The sequence below is a fragment of the Fusarium pseudograminearum genome, chromosome 3, assembly GCF_000303195.2.
Source record: "Fusarium pseudograminearum CS3096 chromosome 3, whole genome shotgun sequence".
Taxonomy (NCBI): domain Eukaryota; kingdom Fungi; phylum Ascomycota; class Sordariomycetes; order Hypocreales; family Nectriaceae; genus Fusarium; species Fusarium pseudograminearum.
In genome coordinates, this window is record NC_031953.1 from 5351454 (window position 1) to 5370101 (window position 18648).

Sequence of the window (18648 nt, forward strand, 5' to 3'; positions counted from 1 at the left end):
ACGATCAACGACCTGTAAAGAATTTCATAAATTCAGACTCATCTTTAGCTAGGCTTGATCTCATATTTGGGCTTGCATTACCCTTGAAGTTGAGGTTTGCGTTATTACAACTGCCAAATGTACATTAGGATCAGGATACAGGTATTCAGCGATTAGGCTTTGCAAATTGTGTAAATATTCGTTCATTTTTTCTATGATATCGACGTTACGAAGAGGCGTGCTCTTTTTTGTTTGACTTGTTGAATCCTTCTTTCGCTCAGGGATTCTTTCCCTGACCGCGTGGATAGTATTGACTGCCATGTCAAAAGGTTTGTAGTCCCTCTACTGCATAGTCTCGTGTACAAGGTCTATCTAATTTGCCATCCATTCGATCGGCTTAGGGACATGGCATCCTCGTTTTATTCATGACACCCGTTGCAAATTCCTTGCTAATCGGCACACAGTTACTCTTGTATGCCATATTTGTCACCGGGACAATTTGAAAAGACCGAGGCTGAACACAGCCCTGCCTGGTTCGGTTCCATTAGGCAAAGTAACTCTTCCAGAGTACTCCTTCAAGGTCCTCCAGCTGTTCGGAAGTAAAATACTAATCAACTGTTAGCGAAATCTTTACGTAGGTGACTGTTTTGCAATGTGGCATGAACAAACCTTTTGGTCAACGGTCCAACTGTCTTGTCTTGTCTTCTTGAACTCGCTAAGAATTGTCTTGGTTGCCTTGCCCACAACTCCAGGATCGGCAGCTGCCTTGCGAGCCAGCATTGCTAGCACTTCCGGCATCCATTCAGGCGGAGGAGTGGCATAAGGGAACGCCTCAATCAAGGCACCCAGCCCAAGTATTGCTGCATGACGTCGTGTGATTTGCTTATGAATGTCAACTGGGGTATCTGTCCCAGCGAGATGGCGGTTGCGTTTCGGCATTGGGTTACGCTCTAATTCATCCTCGAAACGAGCCTTGAGGTGTGCAATTGTTGGATCTCGAATACGACGGGGCGAGCAGCGAATCATGCCCGCCAGTGTCGTTGACGCGCACGAGCGCACCTCAAGCTGAGGGTCTCCTAGCATATCAGACACAGCGGTAAAGAGTGCTTCCCTTTGGGCGCTTCGTGTGAGAAAGATGCGTCTGAAGTAAATGACTTGCATGTTTACTAAGGCGCGCAGCCTTTGATGCCAACTGGTCGACGTCTTGCCAATGCGAATGAGTGCATCGATAAATTCCGCGTCCTCACCATCCCGGAAAGGGATGTTTGGTAGATGGCGGTAAACATGATACGCGAGTCTCATGAGCTCAGGGTCTTCCTTGACGTCCATCATGTGCAGCAATTCTTCCATGAAAGGGGTAGGGAAGAAAGGCACAAGCTGGATACATTCATGAGATGAAAGTGTACAGTCTAACCACATGAGAACAGTCTTGGAGCCTGAGGTATAAGAGCTGGGTGTCTGCTGGCCCGGTGTTCTTTCATGGCGCCATTTTTCAAGTCGGCTAAAGACGTCCTTAATAGTTGCTGCAAACTCTTCTGTTGGTTGATAGGGTCTGATACCAGTTGTCGAAGCAGCCTTATTCTGCTCCAAAAGTTTGCTCACATTCTCAAATGACTCATGGTATCGAGTCTTGTAGATGACCGACAACACTCGACCAATGGCTTCGCGAACTGCCTTGTAGGGATGGTCAATGTGAGCAAGAAAATCGTCGAGAATAGGCTGGTCATGTCGGAAGTGCCAACCGCCATCAGCAACAATGAATTCAAGTAGCTGCACCTTTGATGATTCCTTAAAAGCTGCATTGGACGTCATGTCAAGTCTGAATGCCCTCAAAGTGTCAACAATTTCGTGAGACCGGCGAGGGTCTTTAGAATCGAGCACGAGATGAAGACATGTGAGCCAGTACTGCAGGTTATCAGGGGTCAAATCGTCGGCGAAGATCTTGAGCATGAATGGCGCAGCATACTCCCAGACAAGATTGCGAATTTCCGGCGGGTCGTCGCTAGAGCCTGCGAGCAAAGCACCAATGATTTCGGACGTTGCTCTGTGCTGGTGCTTGTCGTTACCATCACCAAAAACCTCCTTGACAAGCCCCTTGACATCATCCAGTGTGATTGCTGTTTTCCCATAGTGCATCAAGTCGAAGACATGCATTAACAGATATACGTTACTCATGCGAAACCTATCCGTCGTCGTGTCTCGTGGCTCCTGCTTTAGGTAGCTGAAGCACTCAGACAGCCAGTCGCGGTTCAGTATCTGTCCCATCTGATCGCGCAACGCGCTTTCGACTTCGTCGTAGGCGTTGAAAGGAAGTGGCTTTGCACGGTAAGCTGTAAACTTCTTGCCCCATACAAGCCAACCAGGGTGATCAGCGTCGACCATATATGAAGCCCCTTCAGGTTGCTTGAAAGCTTCAAGGAAGTTGTGGGTGAACTCAGCGTCACCCTTTTCAATAGCAACCTGAACACGGTTTCTATCACCTACTTCCTTTTCAAGAAGGTAGTTGCGATAGTCATGGCCGTAGACAGCCCTCATATCCACTGCCGTAAAAACAGAAGTGAACGCGCTCAAGTAGTAGCCACGGAGACTAGGATGAGGATCGTTTGTGCCTTGAGCGACAAGATCGATAAACTCAGGAGGTGCCACAGTATGGAATCGAAGGCACAAGTTGGTGGCGAAGACTGCACAACGGGTGGCTATCTTCCAGTGAGCACCCTTGGCACGCTGCGTCAACTCCAGCCCTAGACTGGCCTTGGATTTCTCGACCCTTGTTCGGCGTTGCAGAATAAACTGGTGCCGGCTTTCGATAGCCGCTGACACATCAGCGGCAGGTTTGATTGTATCTACCAGCTCATCGTTGACAATGATCATACGCTCGAAGGGCTTGCCAAAATCGATGAGCGTATATAGCGCTGACGAGCCCAGGTTCTGAATCGAAGGCTTATCGATACCTGCAGTCTCGATGTATAAACGCATAGCTTCAGGAGCAAATCGCCAGTCCTTGACAAGAGTTCTCAGGAGAGACGTGAACAACAACGTATACATGCCTCCTTTGATTCTGTCATGGTCGTTCGCATCGAGTGCTTTCCTGAGACGCTCTAGAATAATAGGAATCACCAGCGGCTTGCTGCCAATAAGCGATTTGAGCGATGAGTCCTGGGCACTCTGCGCAACTCGTCGTACGTCAGCATAGAGTGAAAGACTGGACTCTGCAAGATCAAGTAAAAGTCGCTTATCCAACTCGCTCTTCTGCCTCGAAGAAGCATTGTGCTTACGGCGCAGAAGCTGATACGCCTCGGCACGTTTAATGAGAAGAGGACGAGGATAAACTTTTCTAAGACCTTTGATCTTGAAAGCGGCAATGTCAGATTTGTACAGTCGCACATGCCTTTCGAGAGGATGTGCAGAACGCTCGATGCCAACATCGGTAATCCAGGTACGATAGGCAGCATACAGAGCAGTGAAGGAGTTCACATCATCTTCTTGATTTTCGTTGAGGAAAGAGTGGGTTTTAGTCAGGAGATGGCCCAGTTCTTCTCGTAGGTCATGAATCCGACTATAGGCAGGGTCGCTGAATTTGAGCGCGTATCCTGCTTTGTAGCGAAATTGTGGACGCAGTTCTTCGTCTTCCGCAACCTCCGCAAGGGGGTCTTCGTCAATCATCATCTCATCATCATCCTCGCGAGCCACATCGTGGTCGTCCTCGGTATTGCCGGTCATAATGCCCGCGGCACGCTCAGGGTCAAACATGGTGGCCATGCCGGATGTAACAAGCCGGATTTGCTGCATGAGGCGAGAGACCTCATCTGACCACTCCTTGTTCTTGCCCGTCCTGCTTACGGGTGGGTTATCGCTCATTAGGAGCTCAAGTTGGTCTTTGGCAGATTTGGTCTGGGATGCAAATAGCTCAACAGCAAAGTCAATCTCAGCTGGCGAGGGTTGATGCCATCGAATGCTGAGGTCTGCCGGAGCAGTGGTCTTTCCCCAATCATCGACGTCGAGTCCACGCTGAATGACCTCAGGCTCATACAAAGCATGGTCAATGGGGTAGGTGTGGGTCAAGTTCAGGAGAAGATGATGAATATAATTGGAGATCAGGATGGTAGGCAAGCCACGGCATTTCTCTTGCATGTAGTCGGCAATGCCGAGAAGTTCATCCCTGTATTTCAACACCTCACTGCCAACGTGCACAACAGCCATGGCCAACATGCTGACATACCAAACCAGGGCTCGATCTCTGGGGAGGTAGTCTGTTCCACTGCTTCGATCAGATGCGGCGTTGTTGTAGTCAATTTCGTTGCGGATGTTGACAACTAGCATGGGAATGAAGACCTTGAGAGTCTTCTCAGGATTGACCTTGCAGAGCGCATTCAAGATCCACGCCATCGCATCTCGGGCTTGGTGGACCACATGGCTCGACACAAAGGTGGCCACCTTGTCAAGGGCCATGTCAAAGAGCTCAGGTGACAACGAGGCGAAGATCGGCGATAACGCAGCCGGCAAAGCATTAATAACATTGTCCTCAGGAGTTCCTCCTCGAACTTGGTTGGCATCGGGCAAGTTCTCAAGCAGAGTAAACACTTTTCCTAGCAAAGTTAAGATGAACTCGCCAAACCCAGTAGTCGAGGACCTCAAGATATTGGCCTCATCTTCATCACTAAGCTCGTTCTTGTAGTCAAACTTTACATTCTGACCCTCACGCTCCATGCGATCCATCTGGCCCTGAACCCACTCCATAGCTAATGCGGTGTCATGTATATGACTACCTTCCTTGACCAAGGGCACCATAGGAATGCTGTAAGCAACACTTTGGATGAAGTTGAGAGTGTATTGGGTTTTGTTTAGATCGTTTGCATCGATACCTGGAAGGGCGAGCGCCAGAAGAGCAGTGATATGACATCTGTATCCCTTGTTCTTGGACATGACATTGGCAATCATCTGCAATCCGTTCAAGCTTGACGTGGTTCTGTGCACCTCCACTAGCCCCTGAAGACTGGGGTAGAAGCGTTGTAGTGCCCCTGGTAGCACCAGGTCAGGCTCAAGATAGGCAAGACCTTGCAAGGCGCTGTAGTAGTAATACGAGACGCGGCTGCTCTTCGAAAACAGACCCATGAAAGTCACTTCTTTGAGCGCCATTACAAAGCGCCTCTTCAACTCATCGTTGATCTTGCGCTCCTCTGGAAGATCCAACTCACCACTTTGCTCGCGATTCCATCGTGAGACGAACGCCTCGGTAAGGTAGAGGGTCAATTGACCAAGCATCGTGGTCCACGAACCCTGGTTCGAGGGATGGAAGAAGGTGTCAATAGACTCCATGAAACCCTCCAAATGAGATATGATCGAGTCTTCATTCTTCAAGCAAGCTGGAGACAAGGAGCTCACAATCAAGCGGGAGATCATGTAGGCTACGGGGTATTTCTTCTTGTCTTTCTCCACGTATATACCAGCACCCGAAAGATAATCTAGAGGCGTGTACGGAGAATTGGCCTGGCCCACAGGAATCTGTGTGAGTCTGAGAATGGCCGTGAAAATGAGGTCGGACTGGTCCTTAGAAAAGATGCCATGGCTACCGAATGGAACATAGGAGCAGGCTATATGGTCTCTGGCGATACGGGACAGCAGGTCGATGAAGAAGATATCAAAAGCCTTGGATCGATTTATTATCGACCATAGATGGAAAAGTGTTGGGAAAATATCAGCTGGCTGTGACTGAGGTTCGTTGATAGGGGCAGGATGACTTGGCAGCAGAGCATTCAGAACGCCTGCGACGATGAATGCGTTTGGCAACTCGTTGACGCTGAAGAAAGGCAAAAACTCTTCCAACATAGCCCGGCGCTCGGAGGGGTCGAAGTATGTGTGGGCATGGGTGCAGAGCTTGAGTAGTTGCTTCGCTGAACGTTTGCGGTTGCTCTGATGGGCTGGGACCTCTGAGGGCAGAACCCAAGCTTTGATTTCGTTCCACAAGGGTCTCCATTCGAGAACAAGATCCTCACCTGGCTTTAGGTAATGGTTTTTCCTGCAAAATGTCAATTTATGTTCGTGTATCCGCGTGCTGGACTTACCTTGTCAGAGACAAGACCATGCGCAAGAAGCGATCAGAGGCTGTCGCATCTAAGCCTGGAGCCAGTGCAAGAGAGTAATAGAGCTTGGCTAGCTTTGCCCTCTGTTCCCTAGTCATCTCAAACTTGAGAGTGAGCCATCCCTGGAGCTCCTTCGTCCAATGGAGAGCGCCCGGAGAGAAGTCTTCAGCTCGAACAGCAATGTATAGTTGCTTTAGAATCCCCTGGAGAGCGGCATCGCGCTGTGCCTCCTCCTCTACCTCAAATGGAAGCTGCGAAAAGTAGGCAAAGGTTCGGGCCCGATAACGTTTCTTATCATCTTCGTCGGCGCCAGTCTTGGGATAAGGAATACCAGGAGACGTGGCTCGTGAGATGGGCTCGTATGGTAGGAAGTTTGCCAGCAAGCTGGAATTAGCTGTTGGTGGCATGGAAGCATGACCCGACGGGCGAGGTCCGATGTTCTCGTCCATAGTGGACAGATGATGTGTGTGCGGGCGCAGTTGTCAGTAGTCGAATGACACGTTTGTCGGAGAAGGATGGCAGAGTGCAGGAATGTCGGCGTGGTTCGTTACCCAGCTTGTACAATCGAATCGAGGGTTCAGCGGAGCTCAGCTTTGCTCTGGACGTGATGCAGCTAGAAGCTCAACGTTTATTGATTATTCAATCGCAAGGCGGGGCGAAGAGATGCGGACGCGCATTGAGCTTATTGCTTATTCCAAGTTAGAAGTATGCAGTCAATGGTGCGGAGAATTTGCGGCGACCTGGCCATAAACGAAGTAAATGTTTGCAAATGCAAAGGCGAAAAGTCGAAGAGAGGAGGAACTGGAAATATATTATGAAGCGGGCTGGCGACTGTTCCGCACGCAGGTGATGATGGACGCGGGATGGGATGGATGGATGATGCCAGCAGTAGTAGCCTGGCGGGTACACCTAAGATACCCCTTCCCTCGTAAGGGTAGCAGGTAGGTCAGGGTCCAGTTTTCTTTTCCGGGGCAATTGCATACCTGCTAGTGGTAGCGGCTCTTGCTATGCTACTGTATGGAAGCTACCTGGTTGGACCAAATATAACACAACTATTAGTCTTATCGATAGGTACCTACATAGGTAGGTAATACTAAGGTATACCTGGGTATTCTCATAAACCTGTATCAAACTCAGACTCTTTTGTTGGAAAGTTAATATTGTATAGAAGTCGATCTCTGCCTTCTCAATCTGGTGATATATACCTACTTACTACATACCAAGCCAAGTTCTTAGCGCTGTATCAAGCTGTTTCCCTTTTAAATGTAATCACTTTATTAGGTTAAAAGCAATATATAGGAAGTAATTATCCTTATTTATAATAGCTATTTAAAGTTAAGGCAGATAAAACAGTTAACATAACCCCAGAACTGGCATTCTGTATAAGAAGCTCTATATTTCTAACAAAGCTCTAACGTAAGGTAATCTATTTGTAGACATTTTATTTCCTGGTCTTATAAATACTGCAACAGCGGTTAATCTAAAGTACGAGCATGTTACTTTCGTTAGTATCGGCTACTTGCATTTGTAGCCTGTCGGTTCCACTTTGCTGGTTTACCTCTAACGCATGGTAGTTCTACGTAGATCGAAATTGGATGAATGAATAAGTTAACACCATCACAAACAGCTTGTGATAGTGATACCGCATTACTCCAAGTATTGACTGACGTAGACTTCAGCCTGGCATTGAAAGTGCTTGAGGGATTCGTCATACAATTGCCATCGCAAAAAGCAATTACATGTAGGTACTCAGATATAATGAAGTTGGGATACTTTACTCAAGGCAGCGGCAGGGTTGTCATCTACGTCAACGCGTAATAAGGGTTCAATGATAAAGAGCATGCTTACTTACTTTCACATACCTACCTTACATTGCCACCGCCAGTGAAACGTCTGCTAGGGTTCCTCCGCCTCCTCTTGACCAAACACGCAAGCTCCTTTGCCTAAGATAACCCAACTGCCCAAGTCCCCTACATACTCATATTTCCGATGTGGTCACACTTTTAGCTACGTACATATATCTCTGCCTAGTACCTTGTCACTGGCAAATATCAGTAACATGATCAAATTCCTGTCCCAAAATAACCTTCCGCAGCGAACATACCTGCCAGTCTCTGAATCCGGTAACCAAACTCAACTCGAGTCTCCACTCGGTAGACAGGTCGTTCATAAAGAACTTCCACTCCCAAGGATGAAGACTGGCTCCACTTCGCTGTGCTTCACGGCTCAGATCCCCGATGGGAATATCGGGGATTAAAAGTTGCGAACAGGAATACCCTTGGCAACTTGGATTCTGTATTTTCTCACGTCTACATAGTAGCCAGGCAAAATGTAGCAACGTGATTGATAAAACTGTTGGTTCAAGAACTCGCTAAATTTATAATACAATGACAGTTATGGGTATAATAATAATACTAATAATACACTATTTGGGATGAAATGCATCCTCCACCTGGGCATGGCAATTACTTCTCCGCCTGAAGATTTTATCTGCAAAGTTGCGCATGCTGATGCTCACACGTCTTGTCGGTGGTCTGTCTGACTTAATATCGAGTGACTCCAGAGGTGGTCTCCCATCCTCACTGGCGCGAGGTACCACGAACCTCTTGACAAATCCAGCATTATTGGAGACTGATTTTCGTCGAGAGGGCATATCCGATGAGGAACTGTCCAACGAACTGCTAGCTGGGCTAGTGTTGATGCGTGGTAATTGGTGCGAAGGGTTCAACAGAGGAAGACTTGGCCGAACAGGAAACGTCTGAGCTCTCTGCTGGCTGCCATTGCTAAGTGTGCGTTTTTGTGATGTGCTTGGCCCCCTGCAGATTCCCGATGCTGACCATTCACTTTGTCGAAGATTGACCCAGGATGCCGTCGCGACCATCAGCAGCTTGATGTCATCTGGTACAACTTTTGTTAATCGCGATTGGATTTCGGGCGGATTGGATACGATCCAGTCGCTAGCCAGCTTGCAATCTATCGGTGTGTTTCGTGTGGGAGGATAACGGCCACTTGAGGTCGACATGGTATTATAGGTGTCGAAGACGTCCAGCGTGTTCGACATGAGAGAGCCCATAATAGGGTGCCTTCGTGTATCGGGGTGTATCATACTGAAAGTCCACTTGACTTCTGCTGGCAACGGGCTAGAAGGTGGCGTTGGTTCGCCATTACCCCTGGGCATGGGGGACGTTGGTGTTGATGTCTTCTTAACCCATCGTGCCGTGCTGATCCGCCCTCGCTCATCAACTCCGATGAATTCGTATGAGCCATTAGACATTAAGCTCGATTCCCAGGTAGATCCATCCTCCATTACAATCTCAGCCGACTCATCGCCCATTTGCGGAAGGGGGCTAACCACAGCAACAACGTCCCTCTGGTCAAGGGAATCCTCAGCGTCCAGCGATCCAGGAGATGCTGGTGTGCCATAGTCCTCGCTGCGGACAATGAGAAGATCGTTGGCACCAAGTGCTGGCTTGGTTCGAAACAGGTGTGGGCAACGTTTCGCCATTCGAGGTACTATCTGAGAACCAGTGATGAGGCTGGACGGCACTACGTCGAAGGCAGGTATAGGGCGCTTCTCGCCAAGTTCCTGTAATTGCAGGAGCAGTCTGGGACGCTGAACTAGTCGACGTTGTCTGACTCCTGGTCGAGGAGCAGGGTGTGCGAGAAGAAATTGTGTCGATTTTCTAAAAGTGCGCTTTCTCCTTCTCCTCCTTGGTGTCGTAGAAGAGTCACTCAGGTCGCTGACATCCGAGCAAGCAGCTGAACCTTCATCTTCACTCTGAACTTCTGAGGACGGCAATTCATCATCGGTTTCAGGGTCGCGGAAACGAACAGATAGATCCCGCCGAGGCATGTACTCGGATACTGGCCTTGGTCGAGAGGTGCGACGTATAGGTGTCACGGTTGTTATTGAAGCGATCTTCTCATGATATGATACAGGTCGCGGTTGTGGCGAGGGCGATGATGATGATGTTATAACTGCGGACATGGGCCTTGCAGTCCTGTCACCATCAGATTGGCGTCGAAGCGCAGAGCGAAGGAAAGGCAACGGTCCTTGGTGTCCCTGTGTTGATGGACGACTTGTTGAATATTCGTGACCGTGTAAGCTAGCACCAGCATGCAGGAACATTGTAGCCAAGCCCGGTCGGGATCGAGCTTATGCGACAGCTCGATCGGTAAGATGATTGAATACCAAATAGAGAGCCAAACCAGATGTCGAATAGAGCTGTGCAAAGATCGGTAGCGAAAACAAATACGAATTTTGAGGTTACGAGGCTGGTCGAGGATGCGATATGTATTTAGATGGTTGTCGAAACCGAATACGCAGCCAGAGCTCAGGGCGTGATCAAGCAATAAAGTGACCGATCTGGCGGGATGTCCAAGCCGGGGTATTGTGGTCCGATGAGACTAGGATGAGCGAGATGGGATGGGATGATTTGAGAATAGTCGACCCGCCATGGAAGCCAGCACTTGGACAACACACAAATCGATAACGTGAGGATATTGAAGAAACCAGATGTTGATTTAGTACGGAGTATCGCTAGGAGAGTTGTGGGCTAGTTTGGCGAGTACCACATGTCCGTGGAAGAGGATGTCAAGACTGTTGTGGACGAGACGCGCAACTTGGTGAATGGACTGATGGAATGCTAGTCGCGTGAGTTCTGAGGGGGTATCAAGTCAGCTTTTAATAAAGCGGTCACTGTGGAAGACGGACGATACAAATGTTGAGCGATGCAAAAGATATGAGGCGTTAGGTGATGGCTTATGGGCTTATGCATTAGGGTACAGGAAGGTAAAGATTGATTAGACGGTCAAGGCCAAGAAGACAAGGGTTATTCTCGAAGCGGTGGAAGATGCTCGGGGATATATGATTTATAGAAGCCATGAGTGTGGGCAGATGATAGCTCCAGGGACCAAGCTGGGGTAAGAAATAAGTCTACTCCGTGGCTCGCCGGGCTGTTCCATGAGTGTCATGACATGACATTGATAGATCGTTATGGAAGACAGAGCAGACAGGGCAGGGCGGTCAAGGTCTTCCAGGCACAGCTCAACGATGCAGCAAAACTCCATCCGCTAATCAATATATCCCAGGGGTTCCAAGAACGGACATCGGGAGCGACACGCGAGGAACAGGGGATAGGAGAAGCGAAGACACTTACGTCTTAGTACGCATATGAGAAGGATCCAAGTGAAAATAATAGTAAGATTGTTGAGTCTGGGCGGTACACGAAGAAAATTATTTGCGAGGCTGGGGATATTGACAATTCAGGGAAAGAAGGAAGAACAGGAAAGGAGGTACGGTAAGGAGAAAGGGGAGAAAGAATGAGGAGGAGATGGTGGTAAGATGATTTGAGATGAGATGAGGCCGCCCTGGGATAGATCGGCAATAGAGGCTGGAATACTAATTTTACAGTACCGTACTGTACAATACAGTGCAGTAGCACCATGAACTGCCACTGGTTGTTCTTGTCTACTTTGTTGTTTCGAGATGTCTCTGAGGTTGGCTGGTGGCCTTGTTTATGTACTGGTACCTTGGGCTTCCATCACCAGCTGGTTGGATGCCCGTCCTCTAGGTTATTCCCATGTTTGGTACGGAGTAAGGAGGGTTATGTCTTTATCACGATAACAGCCCCTTCCAACATGGACTCGAGTCGAGGGAGGTCTTGCCGCTGGGGCCAACCTCGTCAAACATGGCCCAGGCCCTATCTAATAAAAACACAACATAAAAATGGATTGAGACGAATTTTTCTTCTTGGAGCTTCTCCCGTGTCTTCCAGCCTGTCTCTCGATATAGATTAGTACAGTGGGGAGAGCGGATCACATCACTCACTGTTTTAACCTTGACCCATGCCCGCAGACAGAGTCTTGCTCAACAAGCGAGAACTTGATGCACAGCGAAAGCCTGTTATCGCCCGCTCAGTTCAGCCCAGTTCACCCTGCTGTGCGACATCAACAAAATCAAGCTATTGAAAGGTCACACGCAATTATTTGTTCATGAGGTGATGATTTGCCAGGGTTGTTACAAGCCACGGTCCCTCCCGTACATACCATACCTATAGTGCCATATTAGGTCTATGCTGAAGCTGACATAGGTCAACACGAACACGAGAAAGGCTGGGAGCCAACCGAGTTTAATGAGACTTACCAATGTAGGTAGTGAGTGGTGTACGGGAGGTAGGCAGTTGTATGTATGTACGTACCTGTTGTAGGGCTAAAACACGTTGCAGTAACGGTTTATGTAGCATAACTGGTGCATATCCGCAAGACATCAACTTCATTCGCTTGTGTTCTCGAGGTCGGTCAGGCTGCTTGTCCGCGGGGTTACAATCCGTTCCTAGTGGCTGCAACAAGATCGACAGTCTCCATGCTGGCAACTCCTTACCGATTAGCGGGGAGCCAACGGTCATCAGGATATTATTTGTCTGAGAACTGAGCTTCAATACCGAGTACAGTTGTTTCAAATGTAACAAAAAAAACCACTTTGATAATGCGCTCTAACTACCGTGACTCATGCAACAACTTGCCAGCGATCGAGAATACATACACCGACTGGTCTGCCGATATTCCATATAAATATGCACAGTCGAGATCAGCAAAAATCTTTCCATTACCTGCAGGACTTGACCAGGATAGGAAGATCGTGCATACATGCATCCATATCGTCAACTCAGAAGCGCAGACCGCTTGTCTGGTACTGAAATGGGCCAATCGTCAACTGACAACTGCGAGAAACCATGTTTATGACTTGCTTCGTCAATCATTCGCGACCCAGTAAGCCAAAGAGCTTTGAGTACCCAGGTAGATTGGAAACCTGTATGCCCGTCAGCTCAGTGTCATAGTTTGTTAGCCTTGTTTCCTCGCTGGGCATGTTCTCCACGGAGCATGTATGTACAGGTACCATCAGCAGTAAGAGCTTTCGATACAAGTGCTGAAGTAATTCCAACACAAGCGCGCGGCTGCACATCCCATCTGACAAATGCCGAGCCAGGTCTCGGTCATCGGCAATCCTTATTTGTCCGATTTATATACCAACTGGGTCTTTCGGATGTTTCGGTTCTTCGGTGGGATTATCGATGGATTGAATGCTGATCAACTCCACGCTTCGTCGTCACGGGAGGGGAGGAGAACGATTTGGACCAGGCTGAAGAAATTGTGTTCGGTGTAGTCAGCAATAATATTATCGTCCTCTGATAGCAGCCATTCGCCTAGATGATCACGTTCCTTTCCCAAACCTTGGTCTAACTTTATTCCCGCCGATAACAATACGGGCCACTATTGTCATTGGTTCTGTCTTTACTTATAAGACCTCATTTCATTATGATAGTAAAATAACATTACTTCCTGTTTATTGATAATATATAGCCAGTTGAAAACCATGGCGTCTTTCTAGATATTGAGGCTCATCGGCATCTACTCATGCCTGCAACTGCCGTTTCAACTTGCATGGGTCATCAAAATCCGGGGTAATCCTTAGTCATCGAACCTCAAAGCTGTAAAATTCCCCCACTGTAGTCAATCGCAAACAAAACACCAAACATCAAAAAATGCGGCAATCGTAGCGCAAGTGTTTCGACACATCCTCGACAGATAACGGTTTTCCGTCATGATACGCCAGCCATTCGTTCCCGCGCGCAATTCGCGGCATAGAGTCGCCGTATTGGCACTCTACCGATTGCTCTTAAGGACAGCATCTAGCGTTCCTTTACCAAAAGACCTCCATCCTGAAGGGCGCAGGCATCCCGTTACAAAAATCCTAAGGACGAGATTCGCCAAGAACAAACCGCTCACAAGTTTGCGGCTTATTTATGATTCCATGACCGCGGGATACAAAGTGTGAGACCCGAAACCGACGCTATTCAACATGCTAATAACCTGTAGTTTCTTACTTTACTGGCCAAAGGCCAAATCGAAAAGTCGCCAGAGCATTCCGAAATCCTTCGACATCTACAAAAACGTAATGAAACAGCGGATTTCTCTCGCTTGATCCAACCACACAAGAAAGGCCCTTCAAAACAATGGCGCAACCCTCCTCTTCTCACCAAAGTTTCTGCTCCCGGCGAGTTCCCAAAATACGAGCCGACAGTCCGACCTCTTCCCAAAACTGCATTCGTAGGCGAGCGAAAGGTGCCTGTATTTGGACACACTGCCGAACTTATGTCGTTCTTACGAATCAAGAAGCCACAGCCGGAAAACCTCTCCCGATCGCTGGGGGCAAAGACAGCGAGATTCAGGGAAACTATTCATACAACCAAAAGGGTAGATACGGAGCTTTTCTCAGCCGCTGCTTCGGAGGATCTGTGGGATGGCATCATGCACCGACTTCTTCATGCAAATGGCGATACAGTTGGAGAAAGGCGGGATGGCCCTTTAGAATCATTTTATTTTAGTACTACCTTGACCAAAGCTTGGTGGGAAATGAAACTTCTCAGGATCAATGAAGACTGGATGGCACGCTCTGAGGCACAGAGTAAACTCGTGGAGCAAGAGAGGACATTGACCCAGGAGGAAAAGCAGAGCGGCGTGGGACCAACTGACCCCAAAGTTGCGAAAGAAAATCTCCACCAGATCCTTGCAGAGTACCGCCGAAAGCAGACTGAATTGGAGCGAGAAACAGAAGAGAATGGTACCAATCCATTTCAAGATCCTTTCTGGTCACCAAGGTGGCTGAAAAAGGTGGAGAAGTTAGAGATCGAAGAGCTTGAGCAAAACGGGAAAAGACAAGGGAGACAAAACAAGAAGATTAGAGAATTCTTTGGCGAGGACGAGCACGCCGAATCGCGGAGGAGAAACTTCCATGAGAAGTGGTAAACCCGATGGTGACGCTGGCCGTTTCACGTGAATTCGCAGTCGTTTGATGAGACCACCACCAAAAGGGGGATGATTTCATCTTGTTCAATATACCCAGGTGCGAGAATTATATCACGTAATCGACGGTAAGCATAAGTATAACTACCATATATGGATATATGGGGCGTGACTACCCATTGTATTCAACTTTTGCCTACGAGCATTATATACCGTAGAAATGGCGAGTAAGAGAAAGCTCCAAATCATCTGGTGACGAGGCCACATATCTATGGTCTTCCATGACCTTTCAATCACTGCAACATTCCTGTTGACTCGAATAACCCCTCTTCGAGTGGTCTCTGTGATCTATTCGAATACGCTCGTGGTCGGGTGATCAACTTCAACGTCCTTTCCCTTCCGTTTGCCACTTCAGCCCAGCTCTTTAGTGATTGTAATGATGGCACAGACGGCCGACGCGTCTGGTCTCCGTCGGTACTAACAATCTCTGATCGAAGTGTTCTGGGCGAAGACATGGCGGATGGTATTGAGAAGGCTGGGCTGCTCGGTTCAAGTGATAATGGAGGCGGCTCGGGGGTTGCCACTCTGCTATCACGTTGACGAGGACGAGCTTGTTTGGGCAACTGGCCCCAACTAGGCACCTTTTCGGAGTCCATAGGAAGGGGATTGCGGTCCAAAGCTGGACTTCCCTGCAAAGGCGTCGAAATGGTCTCAAGGCTATGTCGGGAGAATACTGAAGACGACATGCTACTGTCTGTTGAGCTTTGGTCGCGGTTGAGATGCGGCGTCTCACTGCGAGAGGGCGTCACTGGCAGGGGAAGTTTGGAGCCGGATCCACGAGATCGCAAAGTATACCCTACCATGCTCGTAAAGCTTGGTGATCGCGATGTTGGAAATTCTATTGACCCCCTGGGGGTTGTATCGTTTGGAGGGCGTGGGGATACGGCCTGTCTCTGGAGCGGGGATGCTTTCTGCTCGAGCGGGAGACGTTGAGAGGAACGTGACCAGGGCTGGAGAGCTGGTCTTGCTGCTGGAGTCACTGGGGTCGACTTCGATTTTGGTGATGATTCAAGCCCAGGATAGGAGTTCAAGGATACCGTGCTTGTCCTGCAAGGCCGTGGCATCGCCGTTTTCCCGGGGGCTCGGCCTATACTGCTCTTTCGATGGGAAGCTCCGCCTTCTAGCACAAGGAATTTGTCCTCCATGTCTTTTAACTTCTTCTGGAGAGTAGCCACGGCCTGCTCATGGCCTTTGCGCTCGTGCTCAAGTCGAAGTTCGTACGTCCTATCCCGCCCTTCCAATTCGTTGATCTTCTGCTTTAAACGATCGTTTTCCTTTCGGAGACTTGTCAATGTCGTGAGCTTCTTGTCCCATTTATCCTCGACCCAAGAAATCGGTCTTTTGCAGCATTCGCCGTGATATATCTGATGAATTCCCCCCAGCATAGATAACTTTTCGTCTATCTTGTACGCATGCAGTCGATTTTTAGGGTTCGGAGTGATCATTCGAGCAACCAAGTTAACAAGTGGCCTGGGACGGACCGTTTCTTGGCCCTCATAAGTAAACATAAAAGGCGGCGTGACAAGAGCATGGGAGGTGAGCTTTTCAAGGTGGGCGCTCAGCTTCTTCTCTCGTTCGTAAAGTTGTTCTTCTTGGGTATTTCTGGATGGATATTTTAAGGCCGCATCAAAGTCGGCTAACCGGACATTGTAGAGGACAGTTGCAATGTTTAGAAAGACAAGACCTAGTGAGTAAATATCGGACAATTGCATGCTAGATCCATTGTCGGCGTAGAGCTCGGGTGCACGCCACCTCTCAGTTCCTGGTACGCCTTCTGTCATCGTTTGGTCCTGTCCGCTGACGTCTCTGGAGACCCCGAAATCGGCAAGGTATACACGATCCGCCTTTAGGAGGATATTGGAAGGCTTGATGTCGAGGTGCCTTACATCGTTTTGGTGGCAGTAAGCCATGGCGCGCGCGATACATCCAATTGTGTTGCGCAGAAACTCCAGGGGACATTTCGTTGTAGAATGGAGAAGTTGATCTTCGGAAGAGGGTTCTATGGCACTCAAGTCCTTGATGTCTAGTGCATCGAGCCTCTCGATTATGTCCTCGCGATCCCCTTCTCCTAGGCGCAGGAATTCTATGTCTTCTAGAAGAGTGCTCAAGTTACAAATAGCCGCAGGCCAGATGAGGAGACACAGTTCGTGGGTTCGTGGCGCATACGTCGCAATAAGCTTTACGACATGTCGATGGTCAAGCTTTTGCATGGTCAAGCTCTCCTTGCGCAAATCATCAATTGTGAAGCCGCGGCGTCGTGTAATCCTCTTGCGCGCTAGACAGACGGTTCCATAAGAGACCTTCTCGACGCGACCAAATGCGCCATATCCGAGGTCATCGAGTTTGACAAGTTTCGTATCGAAGCGTTTCGCATCAGGGCCGTCGAAGAGCGGTTTATTGCTGTAAAACGACTGGTCAGAGTCGGAAGTAGAGTCAACTCGTAGTAGCCATGGGCAGCTTACATGCTAGGCCAACTGTCATCCTCATTCCAACTGTCGATTATGCTCAACTCTTCAAGTTCGCGCTCTGCCTCCCATATGCGACCGAAATGTTGAATCGGGCCTGTTTGCCCAACTCTTGTCCATCCCCGGGCCCAGTCTCCCATTGCAGGTTATGCAAATGAGCAAACAAGTGGCGACGCGAGGTTAGTGCTGGCAATTGGTAATTGTGGTGATGTTAAGTTGAAACAAAAGCCATAATGCTGCGAGGTCGAATGTTACGATCCGCTGGAACGAACGGAGTTAGTCGATACAGCTAGCCTCTTCCTGGAGGAATTGATCCAAGTAGCTGAGTGCGCTCTTGAACGAAGCACTGGGAAAAGGTAAAAATAAATAAAACAAAAGCAGAGAGAAAGCTGTGAGACGACGTCCATAAGGATAAAGTCGTTGGTGGGGGAATATCAAGACTGGCCCGTCCCGCTGTCGCAAAAGTGGCAGTGCCTTTTTGTGATGGCCTTTCCAAGATGGAAGGGCAGTACGAGTATGTACAGTACAACATACTGACCCTGCAGCTAGGAGAAACTAGACGATTATCTTAGAGAAGAGAAGATTAATATTTGTTTCTACAATTGGAGTTTTCCCTCTTTATTCTATTCAACTGGGCGTTACTTGTTAATTGAATCGTTTTTGTCTTTTGTCTTCTTTAAGCTGTTAAGTGGTTCCCTACCCAGACTTAGGTTATCCCCCGCAGGGATCTGACACTGCCCCTTCAGTGGGTCAATCGTCGCCCCGATCCGCCGGAACCCCCTAGTCGGTTGGTGGGTAGCAGAAAAGCTAGCCTCCTGAGTTTTGGGATACAAAAATAAACAGCCTAAGGAGTGTGGTATAAGTAGCGTAAGCTGGTTCATTAATTTTGTTCTTCATGCTTCTAGTGGCGGGGCCAATTTTTCTGATATCCTGACCAGAGCTCAGCCATGTGCTTAGCCTCTCCCTGACTAAACATTGGGGTCGGGGTAACCTTGGAACCGCTTACCTTACCCAGGAAATTTGGCATAGTACTCTGTGTGGATTAGTTAATTGGCAAAAACGTCACCATACACTTGAACAATAGGAAAGACGAATCTAGAATTGACAAAGTCATTTGTGTTAATTAATAGTCTGGGCTGTAAAAAGTCAAGTCCCTAGTACCTGGGCTGGCCGTGCTGCTATGCTACTAGGTACCTGTAGGTAATCTTGATTGCTAAACTAAGCGCTAGCCGCTTTGTTGCCCGATAACGATCGGCATT

General features: G+C 48.6%; 5 protein-coding genes across 5 annotated transcripts, besides 1 other annotated feature; 1 reads left to right on the forward strand and 4 right to left on the reverse strand.

The window, feature by feature from the left end:
* Positions 1-523: 523 nt before the first annotated feature.
* Positions 524-6508, reverse strand: FPSE_12323 (uncharacterized protein; the record flags this gene model as incomplete). The annotated part of the gene is made up of 3 exons (XM_009265440.1): positions 524-586; positions 649-5995; positions 6042-6508. 3 exons carry the CDS (start codon positions 6506-6508, stop codon positions 524-526), a joined length of 5877 nt encoding a protein of 1958 aa, XP_009263715.1.
* A 1976-nt stretch (positions 6509-8484) lies between these two features.
* Positions 8485-10188, reverse strand: FPSE_12324 (uncharacterized protein; the record flags this gene model as incomplete). Its single annotated transcript, XM_009265441.1, has 1 exon — positions 8485-10188. The coding sequence occupies one exon, from the start codon at positions 10186-10188 to the stop codon at positions 8485-8487; it is 1704 nt and encodes a 567-aa protein (XP_009263716.1).
* A 1279-nt stretch (positions 10189-11467) lies between these two features.
* Positions 11468-11499: a microsatellite.
* A 481-nt stretch (positions 11500-11980) lies between these two features.
* Positions 11981-12717, reverse strand: FPSE_12325 (uncharacterized protein; the record flags this gene model as incomplete). The annotated part of the gene is made up of 6 exons (XM_009265442.1): positions 11981-12022; positions 12108-12112; positions 12205-12270; positions 12442-12493; positions 12604-12613; positions 12671-12717. The coding sequence occupies 6 exons, from the start codon at positions 12715-12717 to the stop codon at positions 11981-11983; spliced, it is 222 nt and encodes a 73-aa protein (XP_009263717.1).
* A 1155-nt stretch (positions 12718-13872) lies between these two features.
* Positions 13873-14867, forward strand: FPSE_12326 (uncharacterized protein; the record flags this gene model as incomplete). The annotated part of the gene is made up of 2 exons (XM_009265443.1): positions 13873-13890; positions 13938-14867. 2 exons carry the CDS (start codon positions 13873-13875, stop codon positions 14865-14867), a joined length of 948 nt encoding a protein of 315 aa, XP_009263718.1.
* Positions 14868-15157: 290 nt separating this feature from the next.
* Positions 15158-17529, reverse strand: FPSE_12327 (uncharacterized protein; the record flags this gene model as incomplete). Its single annotated transcript, XM_009265444.1, has 2 exons — positions 15158-17324; positions 17387-17529. 2 exons carry the CDS (start codon positions 17527-17529, stop codon positions 15158-15160), a joined length of 2310 nt encoding a protein of 769 aa, XP_009263719.1.
* Between the last annotated feature and the right edge of the window lie 1119 nt (positions 17530-18648).